General features: G+C 37.4%; 1 protein-coding gene across 1 annotated transcript in view; it reads right to left on the bottom strand.

Annotated features, from left to right (window-relative positions):
• SPATA7 (spermatogenesis associated 7) overlaps positions 1 to 10653 on the bottom strand; it is a 31479-nt gene extending 20826 nt beyond the window's left edge. The window contains exons 1-3 of the mRNA XM_070931482.1: positions 10593 to 10653; positions 5697 to 5744; positions 3526 to 3659 (exon numbers count right to left, since the gene is read on the bottom strand). Coding sequence (XP_070787583.1) covers positions 3526 to 3659; positions 5697 to 5744; positions 10593 to 10629 — 219 coding nt within the window. The 5' untranslated portion in view covers positions 10630 to 10653. The remainder of the gene's footprint in view (positions 1 to 3525; positions 3660 to 5696; positions 5745 to 10592) is intronic.
• Between the last annotated feature and the right edge of the window lie 7609 nt (positions 10654 to 18262).

The following is an 18262-nucleotide window of genomic DNA, read 5'->3' as shown; positions in this document are numbered from 1 at the left end:
ATCATGCGGCTCAGCTGGGATCGTCAGAGGCTTCTAAAAGCATTTTTTCTGCAACCTCTTTGGCCGAAGAGGTTGTAGAAAAAATGTTTTTAAAAGAAAAAAAAAAAAAAAGTTGGCCACGCCCACCCAGTCACATTATCCCCCCCCACCAAGCCACGCCCACAGAACCGGTAGTAACAAATTTTAGATTTCATCCCTGATGTTGCTATTTTAAAATTTCTATAGACAGGTTTGCTAATTTTAATTTCTTATCTCTTTTGTGACTTGTATGAAGCCTGAGCTATCTTCTTAGCACTTTTTGATTTAATATTGTCTTTTAGCTTAAATTCTTTGTTTGTATGTACCTTTTCTATTACTTTAATACAGTTTAGTTTTGGATGTTTGAACACCAATTCTCCTGCACTGGTTAATGACCAAAATAAAACTATTTACTACTCTTACGTTAGTTTTAACTAACAAGAACAAAGGTTTTTAGCATAGAAGCTTTTTCCATTTTCTATGTATTGCTCCTCTTATTTTTGGATGTTCTGGATGTTCTTGAAAACCATTGTCTTCTTTCTTTCCACTTGTTAATGACCACAATAAAGTTATTTGAATTTATTTATTTCTCCATACTGTGTTTCCCTGAAAATAAGACCCTGTCTTATATTTTTTTGAACCCTGAAATAAGCACTTGGCCTTATTTTCGAGGAGGCCTTATTAATTTGGGATGTGTGGAGCAAGATGGGGCTCCTTTTGCTGTCTTATTTCCAGCTCTGTGTTTAAATATTTTCAGGGAGGGCTTATTTTCGGGTGGAGGCTTATTTACCGCATATGCTCAAAAGCCCAATTGGGCTTATTATCAGGGGATATCTAATGTTCGGGGAAACAGGGTACATATCATGGCATCATGCACCAAGTTTGACAATAGAAGGGCCCTTCAACTCTGAGTACAAATATTCTCCCTTATTGATTTGACAATAGAGTATTTCCAGATTAGGGATCCTCAACATTGCCATTGCATAGTGTAACTTGGGCCAGTTGCAGCTCTAGAGCAATTGGGCTATTCATAAGAACATCAATCACATATCTTAAAAAGAAGAGCTGAGACTGAGTCTAATAATCATATTCTCCATTACCAATAAGTTTACCACCGAAGAGAAGGAGCACAACTTGTTAGCTTTTTTATCCAACAGGATGAATACATCCTGTTGGATGATACTATGGGCCAATTATCCATATTATAGGAGATAACTGATTAGCATTTAGAGACAACCAGAACCAGGATAATGTTTGACAGCTATGATTTGAAAGCCATTTTCTGTTTGGTTTGGTCTTACCTGGCATATTCCTTTTAAAATTTTGAAAAAAAGTTTCACCAATAGATACATATTGCAAATCCTGCATTAGCATGATAAAATCAGTAGTGAATACAAAGGTTCTTTATTCAACAATCCGAAATGACAAAAACTTTGATGAATGACAATAATGGTAACCAAATGAGTCTCAGATATTTAACTTGACATTTCTTCCTTTTATTTCAAAATATAACAAAACAAAGCAAAAACAACAGCATATTGTATTACCCATCACCACCAGTCATGAATAACTTTTCTAAATAGGGTGATTATCTGGGAAACTTATCATTCACTGTCAGCTACCAAGCAGTCATGCAAGAATTGGCCAACTAATGATCAACATTATATAGCAGCTTGAAGCCAAATATGCTGTTATGCATATTTTAAAATGAAAATGAATCCCCCCATTTACAGTACTCTCCCTGTTTCTGCTACGCAAATAATATTCTAGCTGTCTATTAGAGATCATTCTCCTAACTAGTGCTATTCTATGCAGTGCTAGTCAACAACTGGTCTATTTGAGCAATTTATTTCTCCATTCAATTTTTTTCTTTTTCTATATAGCTGGGAAAATACATGAATATAAACAACTAACTTTCATTTATAATCTAAACCTGTCTTCTCCAACCAAGTTATACTTAGGACCATAATTTTAAGATTTAATAATACTGACTGAGAAATTTGGAAGATGGAATTTCAGCACATTTTAGAGGAAACAGATTGGAGAAAGGATGAAGTACATAATATTTACAAAAATTAGGACACAAATAAAAGAAAGCTATTTCTTTTTTTGTTTCAGATTACAATAAGTAGCAATCATGTGCAAGTAGTTCTCAAATTTCAACGGTTTGTTCAGTCACCATTCCAAGTTAAGGGGGTGCTGAACGAATGGTACTTATACCTGATCCCAGAAATTATGGCCACTGCAGCACCTCCACAGTGATATGCTTGGCAGCCCACCTGCACTTACAACCAGAAGAGGTGTCAACTCCCTCCCACTTGCCTATCTCCCCTCCATCTCTCTCTTTTGGCCACCCTGCATAGTGACACTCATCAGCAACGGTAATGGCACTGAGGCTGAAATAGAGACCAGGGAAGTTCAGCAGCCTCAGCCAGATGCTAACACTCCCAGACCTCTGCTTCAGCCCCAGCATTGCTACCATAGAGTTCAGTCTCAAGCCCCACACCATAGCTCAAAGCCTTTGCTGAACTCTGCTTGCCCTGCCATCCTTGCTGCCCTATGCTTCACTCACCCTTCTGCACTTGCTGCCCTGTAAAGCAGATACTGGCTATGTCAGGACACCTTCCTGAGACTGCTCATCCTGTTCGCCAAACTGCACAAGCCATTCTCATGATACTGCAGTGAAATTTCTCAAACATTCTGAAGCATTGCGAGAGTGGCCCTATGCAAGGCAGTTTGGCATGCCTTGTCAACAGGAGGAGGGAGAAGGCAAAGGTCAGATGACAGCAGTAGAAGCGGCAGGGCCAGCTTCTAATTCAAGGATTATAGGTATTTATAGCAAACCTATCTCTAAATGCAGGTAAATTGAAAACAGGCATTATAGGCTTATTTTGCTAGAGAGTTATCACACGTGATTTAAAATTTTGAATGTGTGTGTGTGTGTGTGTGTGTGTGTGTGTGTGTGTAGGATATTCCTTATTGATGCTAGACAAAAATGGAAGGATGGATTAAATTTCAGCTTTCTCATTCTGAAGCAGATGAATGGTAAGGAGAAAATCATATAGAACAAACTCTAGTTGCAGTCTGTAAAACCTTTTAATTATTATTCTCCCCTCCAGCAGATGAAAAAGATAGCAGAAGTAGAATTAAATAAAGGTGAAATATCTTGTAAACAGGCGTGAATCTTGTATAAAATTGTATAGAACATTTACACTTTTTCCCCCCAATTTACAAGTTGATATAGGGGAAATCCAGAACAAATCTAAAAACTGGAAAATGAGAGAAACAGCACTGGAGAATTTTGTTCTATTCAGCACAAATTAAAATCATAGGAATAAAATAAAAACTATATGGCTTATCCTTAAAAGGAAGTACTAGTATTTAGTAAAATATTTTTTGGTGACTGTAATTTATTTAGTAGAATACTGCTATAAAACAATACTAAAATCTGAAAGGAATCTTCCAGTATTAATAGTGAAAAAGGAACAAGAGAATAAATATACCTACTTTTCTATAGGTAGCAGACAGCAGTCTTCTACTCTCCCTGGAACTTGATCGGGATACCTGCTGAGATGAAATCATCTCCTTCTCACATTTTTCTACCTCTATCTTCAATTTCTCTCTTCGTTGCTGATCTGAAACTTAAGAGAAAAATATTAGCCAAGGTTAAAATACTAGGATTAAAGGGATTTTTTTTATTAAAAAAAAAAAGGATTGCTATGTTTGTGTAGACAAAGATAGAAATGGTTTTCAACTAATGTCATTTTTTTTAGTAACAATAGATATGAGATGATGAGAAACTTGACAATGTCCTGTAATTTGATATACTATCTTATTCTTAAATGCATATATAAAAAGGTCTATATTATGATAAATCAACATAATTTTATTCTATTTAATGGCCCAAATACAAAGTAAGACCATCACTTTAAATTTGAATTAAAATTAGTAAATTAGAGATTAGTCACAACGAGAATGCCTGACTGCTTTTCCATATCAGTTTTTCTACTGCTTTTCTATAACAATACAAATAAGATAAGATGATAAGATAAGGTAAGAGAAGTCAACCAACTTTGTATGACTTGGCATCAGAATGTGGTACATATTTCGGAGAAGGCAGAATTTGTTCTGCTTCATTTTCTGTTTTTGTTAATTTACAGTTATTTGCAGCACATTTGTCCAACATTTCTCCAACCTATCCAGATTGTTTTGAATTTTCTTTCTATTTCCTAGGCAATATCCACTCAGTGTTGTAACATCTACGAATTTAATAAACATGATCTGCTCCAGAATTTTCCCAGTTAGCAATGTTAGACTGATCAATCTGTTATTTCCTGGATCTTCCAGTATCACATCTTAAAATAATTTTTATTGCCCTTTATTAACCACCGGGGGGGTGGGGACTACAAAGTAAAATAAATAAGAAAAGAAAAATACATATTAAAATAGATATACATAAAATAAAAAGCTAAGTTCTTAGACAGCAAATTAAATGCTGAGAAAATAATATTGATCTTTCCATAACATCAAGCCTCATTGTTCTTTTCTTGAAGAAAAGTACATTTTCTTTCCTCCAGTCAGCTGGCATTTTAATCAGGATCTCAATAATACAAAGGTTCAGCCAGACTATAATGAATTTCTTTAGTACACTAGGATGCAATTCATCTGCTTGTGAAGATTTAATTTAAAGAGGTATTTCCTCAACATGTTTCCTCAATCTCAATCTTTAATTTTGCCTTTCCATCCTAGCTTTCCTATCTTTACAATATAGGTAGTCCTTGAATTACGAATGTAATGGAGCCTGTCCATTCCATTCGTAATTCGAGGATTTGTGAGAGTAAATCTCAGACTTGAACATAATCATTCCCTCCTTTTGCCCATTCATTCGCTAATCAAATGTGTGGCTTGTTAAGTGCACATGAGGTATTTCAGGGTAGGGAAGGCCATGGTGGGGGGTCCTAGTGATGGAACAGGCCACCTGCTTAAGACCACCCAAGGCCTCCCCAACTCACTGAAATACCTCATGTTCCCCACAATTGCTTCCCCCCCCTCCACCCAACCTGCTGTGCTTGGTCACTTACCATGCAAAGATCTAATAAACTCTCTTCTCCAGCCTCTCAGCTGCATATGCCCCTCCGACGCTCCATTTAGTCCTGCACATGCCTCGCCTGGCACATTGCAGGCCAAAATGGAGGTCCAGAGGGGTGGGCCTGTCCCTCTGACACTCTGTTTAGGCCTCTGCAGTGTCAGGTGAAGCCTGTGCAGGCCTAAATGGAGCTCCATTTTGTCCGGAAAAATGCCAGCCAAGGCCTGCCATAGCATAGCATAGCATAGCATAGCATAGCATAGCATAGCATAGCATAGCATAGCATAGCATAGCATAGCATAGCATAGCATAGCATAGCATAGCATAGCATACTCTTACTAGACAGAGTTTGAACCATGCTGAATTGAAGTATCACAGTTCAGGATATTGAACTGTGATATTTAAGGCATCTGTCATGGCTTATTGTGTTTATCCACTGATAAACAGCATTCACCAGAAATAATAGACTGCTGCACATTTCATAAAAATTTGAGGATGAGAAGAAGTGAGAGGAAATAATGAATAATGGTATGAAATATAATTTTCATGATATGCTTTTTAAAATTATTAACAAAACAAAGAAAATACTTACATTTTATGCTGTTTAATCTGCTTTTTGGTAATGAACAGTCTATAGCAGCTGAAAATAAACAACACAAACTGAATAAAAAAGTAATTTGTCACAATAGACTGCTTGATATGAGCTATCAATATGTATCTACGAAATGAAACTTTTTATAATTGAAGCTATTAACAGCTTGTCCATGCTTTTAATATATTCTTATTTTATTAACTACCTACTTATATAGCTATCTACTTTCCTACTGTACTTGTATGCTACTCATTCCTGAGGTTACAGAACGCTAATAAATTGTTTTTTTTTTTAAAAAAACCTCCAAACCCATATAAATAATCCACACACAATACATTTGCATATTATAAAACTCCTTTTCCTGTGCCAACTCGAAGACAAAAGTTGTTACAAGTTTCCTGAAACTCAGAAAGAATGAAATAAACAAAAGCTCCACTGGGAAAGAGAACAGGGACAGCATTGGTAAAACCCACTTCCAAGGCCCTGTCAGATGTCAATCCTACAAGGAGAGGACCTATAAATAGATAATCAATATAAAATATGATCAGATAATAAATGAATTCCAGAGAAGGAAGTATTTCAAATAATGAGCCATGTAGGACCTTAGAGATGAATTTTTGGGCCTACTGTTTCTAAGACTATACCATCTTTAGTGCTTGATGGAATCACACTGCACAAACAGACCCAAAGTGTAATTTGTGGTGCTCCTCAATTCACGACTCTTGCTTGAGGAGAAGTAATAGTCATGGTTAAGAGGGTCTTTGCACAACTCTAGACTGTGCATCAGTTGTGCCCAATCCTGGACGGGGAGGCTTGGCTCACATTCATTCATGCCCTAGTCACCTCCATTCTGTACTACTGTAATCCACTTTGCACGCGGCTGCCCTTCAAGAATTATTTAGAAGTTTCAGCTAGTGCATAATGCAGCCGTGCAGGCAGTTATATGTGCTCCTAAGACCTGTCATATTAAACCACTGCTCTGCGATCTGCATTGATTGCCAGTTTGTTTTCGGGGCCAATGCAAAGTGCTGGTTTCAACCTTTAAAGGCCTTCATGACATGGGACTGGGTTATCTGGGGCAGTGGTCCCCAACCTTTTTATCGCCGCGGCCCGCTGAGCGTGTGCAGGGATGGGGGCACGGCCCAGGAGCTTTTGCGCACGGCCCATTGCGCACGGCCCAGGAGCCTTTGCGCTGCAGCGTTTATGTCCCCCGGCCGCTGCGCGGCCCGTTGCCAGGTACTCCACGGCCCGGCACCGGTCCGCGGACCGGGGGTTGGGGACCACTGATCTGGGGGACTGCCTGTGTCTAATTATATCAGCCCAGCTCATTAGATCTGGCAGAGAAGGCATGCTGCAGATGCCATCTGCCAGGGATTTACATTTGGCAGATCCTAGTGGGTCTTCTCTGCTATGGCACCTGTCTTATGGCACCTTCTTCCCACCCAGACATAATGCTTTTAATGCATTAAAAAACTTCCTTTTAATGTTCCAGAAATTCTTCAAGACCTGGTTATGCCATCAAGTCTGGGAACCAGAGTAAATTCCTGTGAGATGGGTGAGATGAATGGCTATATAAAGTCTGAGACTCAATCAATCAATAGTATCCTGCAGATATAATAGTGATAGAAGAAAATATTTGTAACTCAGGGTTGAACTATGGGGTCCTTGCTAAGCAATGATTACGGTATGTTACCTAGTGAGTTAATGAAACATCTGTAAGAAAACAACCAAGCTCAGAGAGCACCCAAGGACCCCAGAGACATAATGCTACACTATGGTCAGCCATGAAAATAGGAAGGAAAACATCCAGAAATGTTAATATGCTGAAATTTGAAAAATATTTTTTTTCAATTTTCTGACATATAAAGGACAAAATCTATTTTATTCTGTATTTTTATAGAGGCTAACAATGCAAGACTGCCATGGTATCTTGAATATAGGCTATTATCTGCCTTCAGGTAAAACTTCTGATTTTCATCTAACACTCTGTATATTCCATAATAACATATAATTTTATGACTTTTCTCACCTTAGGAAAGCTTAAACTGGAGAAAACATGTATACTGGAGAAAGTAAAAATAGCATACTGAGCTGTCATCTGGATCAGTAACATGTTAGTTAGACCTATCAACTCTGGGTTTCATCTGAACTAGTCTTAGGAACTCAGTCTTAGAAAATATTTAATAGTTTTTAAAATATAATTATGTCCAAAGACCATCTCTGCCAAGCTTTCATTAGTTACTGTAAGGCCCCTAGATCTTTTAGTATTGGTAATAAGGCTTCCTGATCACCTGGCCCAATTTCAAATTAAAACAGTCAGGCCTCTAATGTTAGAGAGGAAGAGATTAACTGCCATCTGGTTACCGGTACTTTCCTGCCAAGACATCAGCATCCATGCAAGCAAAGAGACAGAGAATATAAATCCTATCTTATTTACTGAACACATTCCTTTCCTTAACCACCTCAAGCAGCAGCCATCAGAAGAAGAGATGAGGTAGAGGCCTTCTCCACAAGTCTAGTTTGGCCTAACTCCTATCTGTCTTTTCCCAGAACCATCACTTGCAGTTCTATTATAGCATCATTAGGTATCAGGAGTTGGAAATGTCCCGATTTCATGCAGACTTCAGCATAATTTAGCTCTCTGAATGCTTTAGTTCTGCTTGTGAACTGTAACGATGGTGTAAGAGGAAATAATGAACTGAAGTGGAAGCTTAGACAAAAACAGCTATGCCACTGGGGTTTCTAACTCTGCCTTTATCATCTGTAGCCCCCAACTGTCTTCCTGTGGATCAATAGTGCCCTGAATGTATTTTCCTCTTAACTCCACTGATCTTTTGCTTGCTAATATATTCAACTAAATAAACTTGGGTGCTGACAGAAATGGCTTATTTAAAAGTAGTAAGTAAATGCTACAATTCAATATAGCTCATTTTCCCATCTGACATATCTAATTCAATGTGGAGTATTACCTTGTAAACATAAATAATCTCAAAGTATCTTAGATACTTCATCCATTAGAAAAATAAATGTCCTATTGCACAGAAAAAATGGGATCCCATTTACATATTTGTAATTTAAACTGCTTTTCCAGCCATAAAACAACCTCATTAGCAAATACTTGTCTTAAAAAGCTACTTTAAGAAGAATAGTGGGTCAAAGGATGATCATAAAATAGAAAATACAGTATTTTGTTTTGAACCCAAAACAATCCATTACATTGCAAAACGTCTATCGAACCATGTTGGGTCACTCATGGTTCAATCAAAATATAATCCAGAACGTTTGGGTTGTTCTAATTCAAATAAAACAGATGAGATGATAATGATATTTTAATATAGCAGTTCACTCCAGAAGACTCTGAGTGGCTTGCAAAATATACTATATTAAAACAAGTAGGTAAGGATGCTCTGTGTAATCTCTCCCTCTCTCCTCAGCAGTTGTCAACTTGGCATAACCGCCTGGTCCCTTCTCTTCTCTCAATAAGCCATTGCTGATGCCAAGAGGGACATAACCTACCAAACTACCCCTACTCCAATAGTTCCTGTGAGAAAGTTTACTCTCATTCGGACAAAAGTAAAAAAGTAAAAAATATGATATCAGATCTGAGTACTATCCAAACAAAGAAAAAATGAAAACTCTTTATGTTTTGCCTAAAAGAGAAATACTTCTAATCCTTTACATAGAATAGGCAAAGGAAACAGATGCAAGACAATGGTTTGCTATAAAGACTACTTAAATCTGATACATAGTTTATTAGGTTTTCTACAATAAAATGTACTTGTTACAGGTTCTTTGACTCTTCTGTGCCATTTTGTTCTTAGCATAGCCCCAAACACCTTAAACATACATATTTCAGTGTGGCCATGGACCATAGAAAATAATTTTATGTATGAAACATTTTATGTATTCTTCGGTCCAGTACCTTGATGCATCCTCTTGTGACAGCCACCAATTTATTCAGTTAACTCTTACAAGGTTAGAACACATATCTACTGACCAGGGGGAAAAGCCTCACTGAACTCAAGGAAATTTAGTTCTGAATAGACCTCTAAGACAAAATATTATTTTTGTCCTATTCTGTAATCTCTTTATTAAAAGAGATGAAAAGACCTCTCTGCGAAATATTAATAAGGATACACCACCACTTCGGAGAATAAATATCTGATCAATGACCCAGGAAGTGGCATATTATGAAATAATCATTTTATATAATTATTATCTGAAACCTTCAAACTTTCATTAGTATTGGGTGGTATACTCCCTATCTTTAGCTTTTATGTCTGTTGAATTTTTAGTGAGAAAATAGCTTGTACTCAAGATTCATAAATATTTCTGATTAAATTAGAAATGCAATCATTAGAGTGCTGATAAATAAAGAATTTGGCATTTTTCCAACTTCTAAATGATATCCATTAATCCCAATGTTTTTTTTAAAAATATAGATAAAAGAAATACTGCCTCCACAAAAAGGTGTGGAAATTATAATTATAACTACAACAATAAATTAAACTTGTATGCTACCAACCTCTCAACAATTCAGGAGAAAACACAGAGCTATAAAGTTTTGGACAACAAATCTCACTTTAGTTTAAAAAAAAAAAACATATTGCAAGGGCACACATGATCTGCATCTCTAACCAAGTTTTCTTAAAGAGTATGTCTGTTGCAAATTCTTATTTTCTGATAACAGAATACTTATAATACTTTATCTTTTTGTTGCCTTTATAAAGTATGAAGTAATATACACTGTTGTGTGGCTCAAGCCCATCTGTGATCTTTAGGACCAGGTGGACATTTGAATCTGATCTCTAGGATCCTAATCAGACATTCTTACTACCGTACCGTATGAGTATTATAAAAAACGTTTGAAAATAATTCAAGTATGAGTGTTTTTACCTTTGGCTGAAAGTATTTTATTGTAATGAACAGCCATGTGATCCCTGATGAGGTACTGATTACTGAGTCTGCGGGAGGAGGAGTCAATGCAGAAAGCTACCAAAATAAAACATATTTGAGCATTAGGATAAAATGGCAATAATTTTGATCCACAATTGCAGATACAAGGAAAAAATTGAAAATGTTAATAAAAGTGGCACTAAAATGAAATAAATATAACTGTAACCTTGTTGCTGGTATCCTTACGATTTATCTTGACTGTGATTTGATTGCTTATTTGTACCCTATGACTATCATTAAGTGTTGTACCTTATGATTCTTGATGAATGTATCTTTTCTTTAACGTACACTGAGAGCATATGCACCAAGACAAATTCCTTGTGTGTCCAATCACATTTGGCCAATAAAGAATTCTATTTTATTCTATTCTAAATAGCACAGTATACCTGGATATTATTGTATACGTTTTTTTCTTGGAATGAATAAACTATGAAAAAAAGGAAAATGATGGTGATCTTGTCCAAAGCCCATTCATGAGAAAGCAGTGATGATCTAGCTACAGAACCTACATAATTATTTCAATAATTAAAAATATAGTTAAACCTTTCTGCCACAAATTGAAATTGTCCAAAGCAATGGTAGTTAAAACATTTAAAGTATTTAAAACATAGAACTGAGATTAAGGTGTACTAAAGGAAACTAAACATACTTAAACTAAACCAAATTATTCTAGATACCATCATTTGGTCTAAAATGTTATTAAGTAAAAAGTTAGGTGGAATCATAAAACAAGGATTGTTTACATTGAACCAGAGGAAAAACCTCACCCAGGTCCAGGAGGTGGCAGTTTGTATATGAGGTTCTTCTTTCTCTCACATATAAGAGAATAAGTAGATAAATGAAATCCTTGGCAGAGAATCTTTCCCAAGATTTATATAGCAATCTCTGAGGTGTTTGTTCTATATAAAAGGTGCTTATTTTATAAAAGGAATATTTATTTTGTTAAGTCTTATTTAAAATGGCCTGAGAAATGGTTGGAATACTTGATGCCACAGTATTGCTTACAGGTGTAGGTTTTCAAACTGAAAGATCCTGGAAAACCCTCTGTGAAAGCACTACATTTTAAAAAGTTTAAGTTATTACTCCTATTTTTTTTCAACTTAACATTAAAAAAAAAATTAGATAGTTTTATGCTCTAAACGTAATGATCTTTCATTAGGCACATCTATTTCTTGCTATGAATTAATTTAGATTAAACAGGGTGCCGTTTCTTCCAGATCCTTTAATTCTTTAGATATGAGTGAGCTTCAGCTGTATTTGCTGGGATCATAGATTCCAAGAGGTCAGGGGACTGCTATCAGCAGGCTTATTCAATGGTCTTGCTTGCTTCTTTTCTTAATACCATCAGAGTTCATAGCCTGTGCTAAGATAGCAATTCCAACAACTAAATAAATCATTTATGAAATAAATAAGCAGACTAAAATCAACCCTCACACAGGACTGAGAATTCTTCTGTTACTGAGCCATGAACAAGATGAGCGCTAATCACAGAGCCATTTCAGCAATGCTTCTGCCAGGAAAAGTTTATGTCTTAATAGTCAGTGGAGCAGCACGTATCCATGCATATGAAATTAGCATGAGACCCTCAAAACAGCTACTTCAAGAATAGACCCATTATGAAGTCAATGTGATCACTCTGAGGTAAAGAGGCTTAAGGACTTCAGCTTGAAGGTTCTGACAATTTCATGCCAATGAAGACAGAAAGCACTTGATGGGGCAAGTGGTGAGAGAATTTACTTAATTTTTCATACAATAAATATGGCAATTTTAATTCACCATGTTTTGAAAACAGAAGCTAAATAAAGAACTATGATAATGCTTAATGCACATTTTTTGAATTATTACATTACATGATTTTCAAAAATATTTAGTTATGCTTCTTTAATAGTTTTCTCGAGATTGAAAGTTGTATTATTTATTGCTAAAAACAAGATCAAGATGGCTAAATATCTTCCTTAAATAACACTATTAGGTTTAAATTTAATTTCTTGGTTAAAGCATAACTGATTATATTATTACATTCTGTCAAATGAATGCTTAAATAAAAGACTTGTAGCAGTCTACATCTAGTGTGGTTTCCAAATAAATTCACATCACATAAATTACTTACCATTACTTTTTGTACTTAAATGTCCTTTGAATGGGCTTGCTAGTCCATACCTAGGAATGGTCAGATAGTCAATTACTGAAATAAAAAAGAGAAAAAACCAACTGTAGATTGTTGTGATTGCCTACTGTTAAAAATCTGGAGTTGTAGAATTTATTTATTTTTTTTTTAAAAAAAAACCCTTCTTCAATATTTTGCTATCAAGAAAGTAGATTCATTAATGGAGAATGCTGTGCTTCCATAGGCTTAAGTAGCAGATGGTACTTAAGTTTAGATTGTGATGAAAGCAAATGGCATAATTTTTTCTTTTTTTTTAGACTGCTTACTGTATTTACTATAACTTTAACAACTTTATTATGGTGGAAAACAACATAGAAGCAACCAATGCAGTCTTTGCAAAAGTTTTTTTTCAGCAACAAATCTTTAAAGTTTAACACTAAAATTCACAGAAAATGTAATAGCTCAGCAATTAAAGAAACATTATTTTGAGAGTGGCCTAAGATCAGAATAATGTTTGTTAGTTTGTCAATAGTTAAACCAGCCCTGTGTGATAACTAGAATATACTGACAAAAGAGCAGAACAAAAGCTATATAAAAATGAATCTATTCAGCTCTTGAAAATTTTATTAGGAAGAAGGACAAAATGGGACTTACAATAAAAGAATACCATTGTATCTTTTCTTACTTCTCATATACTCCTGGCTTGCTTGGGAAGAGCTCCCTTTGTTTAAATGCTATAAAAGAACTTCTTGGGATGTTTGCACAATTGAAGTTCCTGTTTCTCAGTAACTCTAATTGAGTTTTACTTTAGATGTCACTCATTAGCTTACTTTGCTAATAGAGTGATGCAAAAAGCTATGAAGACTGTAAGTAGTCCTTACCAAATACCTCATTTTATGACTATTCAAAGTTATGATAGTGTAAAAACAAACCCAAAGCTTTGCGACCAAACTTCCTGTTTATGATCATTGTAACACCTTGCAGCCATTTGATGGCAACTGGCACACATTTATTACTGTTGCAAAGTCTTGTGGTCATGCCATTTGCGGGATTCACAACTGGCTTCCCAGAAGCAGAATTAATAAAGATAGAAGTAAAATCACAAATCAAGGTCATGTGATAACTCACAACAACAGAATGGAGTGTGATGGTATAATTCCATCTCAGTCACATGATTTTCTGTGCGTGGCAAAGGGTCCCAATTGTGGTTGCTAACCAAGAACTACCTGTTTTTTTATTCTCTGGGCAGAAAGTTCTACTGCTATAGATTTGCACCTGGATAATATCACTAGTAAAAACTTTTCTCCGAAAGAATGGCTTTTTCATTAATATTTTTAAAGTAGTATTTCCTCAATCTGTGTTACACTTGCTTAGTAGGAAAGACAGACCATTATGGAGATCTTCCACCTTTTATTTTATTTATTTATTTATTTAAAACATTTATATGATCGCCCATCTTTCAGACAATTCTGGGCAGCTTCCAATAAAATGGAATGTAAGTACATCCTATTTTGCATGAGAAAGCTAAAATAGTACAGAAAGATTCTTTCATTCTACAAAGACTTTTAATATGTCTTTAGGAAATTAAAACATCCATTAGGCAGTAGTCATTTATCTTTCAGGATATGTTTTACAGATACTCTGGTATCAAGAAATTATTTCGACCTAAAGATGAACAAGACTACAAATGCAGGGATAGGATAGTATGTTCTTAGTTCAACAGACTTCAGACACAATGGACAATTTTTTAATATGAATTTCATCTCCTGTTTCATGGATTAATGTCAGGAGCTGACCATTAAAATGTATCTACTAAATTAAAATGTTACTGCAAAAACCTTTTTACATCAACTGCATAATTATACAAATGACACAAAGTGATGTAAATGAAATACATTTAGACGTAACACCACCACTCAGATTTCATGGACATCACTCTTGAATGATCATTAAATCAAGGTTTTAATGCAATAGTATAAAATTCAGAAATATAAAAATTATGGTCCACCATCATCCTTTTATTATCTCACTCATGTCTTATTTTCCTCTGGACTGGAGTAATGTGTGTTACATAAAGCTGCCTCCAAAAATCGGAGCCTGAGTGGCGTAGGAGGCTAATGCCTCCTAAGGCAGCATTTAACATCCAGCTGCCTGCAATTACTGCGAGTTCAATTCTCACCAGGCTCAAGGTCGACTCAGCCTTCCATCCTTTCTAAGGTGGGTAAATTGAGGACCCAGTTTATGGGGGCAATAAGCTGACTTTGTATAAACATACAAAAGTATGAAGGCTATTGCTTAACACATTGTAAGCCGCCCTGAGTCTCTGGAGAAGGGCGGCATATAAATCAAATTAAAAAAAAAAAATGATCAGGAAGTTGCAATTGGTCCAGAATGTAGTAGCACAGGTAGATATGGATGCATCTTGTTATGCCCATGTTGCACCACAAGCTGCACTGGCTTTCAATAAAACTTCTCTATGTGATTCAATTTAATCTCCTTTAAAGTCCTACATGGCATAGGAACAGGCTACTTGAGGGGCCATCTTCTCTCAAGAATATCTGCCCAGTCTACATGTTCCGGATTCCTTCTTCTAAATCTTGTCATCTTATGATGCCTAGGAAGTGTGCTTTTTCTGTGGTTACCTGATTTCTGCAACAATCTCTTCCTTACCAAAATATAACAAGCCCCAAGTCATCTTGCCCTTAAGAATGTCCTTGAACCAGGTCCTGGGAATTAAGAGCCAATTGAGTGCAAGATCCCTTTTGGTAGTTCTGTATATCTTTATCTATCTATCTATCTATCTATCTATCTATCTATCTATCTATCTATCTATCTATCATCTATCTACCTACCTACCTACCTACCTACCTACCTACCTACCTACCTACAATGTGTATACACACACACATTACACAACTCACTTAACTACCTTGTGGCTTAGCAATTGAAATTTTTGAGCTCAATTGTGGTTGTAAATTGACTGACATTTTTGACAGTTGTAGTGTCCCAGGGTCATATGATCACCTTTTGCAACCTTCTGACAAGCAAGGTCAACCGGGAAGCCAGATTCACTTAACAATCATGTTATTAATTTAAAAATTGCAGTCAGTCACTTAATGACTATGGCAAGAAAGGCTGTAAAATGGGGCAAAACTCACTTAACAAGTGTCTCGCTTAGCCACAGAAACTTTGAGCTCAACTGTGTCAAAGACTATCTGTATCTCATTTTTCCTCAGTTGATCTGCAGCAAGCAATGCAAAAGATGGAGGGACTGTTGTCCAGTGACAATAGCGCGCGGGTCTTTAAAATCCCTGCTTGCTGGTGCCAAGTTCTTGCCATTAGTAGTGGATTAGCAAGAAAGAAAAAATGTCTGATTTAGGAGAGGGAATTTCCCCCCCCCCCAATACTCTAGCAATTTTTCTGTTGCTCCCCTCTGGGATGTTTTGAAGTATTTATAGCAGGATTACCCAATTCTATAAGAGTTTTGTTCTCTATGCCATCTGTATGGTAAACTCGCAAGATTCATTTTTCTCACGATGCACATGTACACATCCGAACTATACTGCTGTTTCTCTGTGCCATATAATATGTGTGGATATATTCTTTCTTTCTTTCTTTCATAGTTTTGTCATGTAGTGTATATTGGAGGTGGAGACCCTTTGAGAGCTGTATGTCAAAAAAATTCATGTTAATGTATGGCGATTAGTGTATATTCAAAGTGACAATAAAGCTTTTATTACATTCTATTATTCTAATAATTCTTAATTCCATTCCATTCCAGTGGTGACCCTTTGAGAGCTGTATGCCACGAAATTTCATTTTAATGTATGCCATTTAGTGGACTTTAAAGTGACAATAAAGTTATTTCTAAGTCTTAAGTCAGTTGCTGCTGCTGTGGAGATGACCAGGCCGGGAAATCTCTATGCTCCTCGTCCCTTCCCTGCTGGGGTTATCCGGAGCAGGCCAAGCACGTTCGGGAAAGCTTTTGCAACCCCGCTTTCCCCTCCCGCCCTCCCAGGAACCTGGACCGGCCCATTCTGGAACGGCTGCAGTGCATGCTGGGTCACCGAACCTCCCCAGCCGACTCGAGAAGGAGAAGAGGCGCTCCCAGAGAAGCGTTTGCTCCCACGGGATGCCGGAATCTGGATGTTAGTCGCCACCCGCCCACAGACCAAGAGCCCTACCTACCCCGACTGCAACGAGCGGGGAGCTCTAAAACAAGAAGCCGCCCGGCAGCGATGCCAATCGGGACCTAAAAAGTGAACCTTCGGGCGCCCTCCTCCCCGGCGCTTCGGGAGCAGATCCCAACCCCGCTCGGTCCCTGCGCGCTACCTGGGCTGCTCCGCCAGCTCCTGCGCTCGCCGCTTTCGTCCATCTTGACTCCCATGTTCCCGGCCTAGAGCCGGCTCCTCGCCCCTAGGGCCGGCCCCGGGAGACCTGGAGCCTCTCGGCTGTTTCCGTCTCCCTCCTCCCTCTCTGCGCAGGCAAAAGCAAAGCAAAGCAAGAGGCGGGCCTTAGCCGGCGGCGGGGTTGCTATAGCCACCGTCGCTCGCTTCGCAGCCAGGCGGTCTTCAGGATCAGGAAAGGCGGAGAAAGGGCGGGGAAGATGGGTGGAAAAACCGACCTACTCCCGGGGCACATGGTCTCTGGGAGAAGCCCTCAAATCTTTCTCGCCCGGCGTGGCGTGACGACCTGGCCCGATAGAGAGCAGCCGAATTTCCGTCCCTTAATTGTCAGCAGCAGGGACAGAGGTCGGATTTGCGGTGTCTGGAGGACACCGGGTTGGAAGAAGCTGTCGAAAAAGGAGGAAGGTTAAAGAAGGGGAACTGAGTAAAAGGATGAAAAGCTGCTGCTTCGACTTAATGTCTTATCCTATACTCGGAATAAAGCCTTATGTCGTTCCTATTACCCATCTCCTCCCACTAATGACTACATGACTAACTTTGTTGCTTGTATCTTTATGATTTATATTGATATTGTTTCCTAGTATGATTTGATTGCTTATTTGTACCCTATGACTATCATTAAGTGTTGTACCTTTTGATTCTTGACAAATGTATCTTGTCTTTTTATGTACACTGAGAGCATATTCCTTGTGTGTCCTCACACTTGGCCAATAAAGAATTCTATCCTATCCTATCCTATCCTATCCTATCCTATCCTATCCTATCCTATCCTATCCTATCCTATCCTATCCTATCCTATCCTAATGGGACATTTCTAAAATGGTTGTCTTAAATGTTGAGCATCATGTGTATAAAACCCCACTGAGCATAAGCAAGTTAATCTCGCAACAGTGCACAGGGCAAGCCAGCTAATGGTGCTAATCAACCAAAGTCACAAAGCCGAGCTTGTTAATTTATGACTAATGCTTGCTCAGGAAGAGGCAGTTTATAGTTTTTTTTAAAAAAAAAAAGCTGGACAGTATTTGTAAGGGCTATGCCTGCTGGATGGAAGGCATGAGGACAAAAAGGACACGTGTCTATGTGCACTTGTCTGGTGC

Source organism: Pituophis catenifer, unplaced genomic scaffold (assembly GCF_029215685.1).
Source record: "Pituophis catenifer annectens isolate HBS135680 unplaced genomic scaffold, rPitCat1.0.hap2 SCAF_1, whole genome shotgun sequence".
In the NCBI taxonomy this organism is placed as follows: domain Eukaryota; kingdom Metazoa; phylum Chordata; class Lepidosauria; order Squamata; family Colubridae; genus Pituophis; species Pituophis catenifer.
This window is presented reverse-complemented; position numbering and strand designations above follow the sequence as displayed.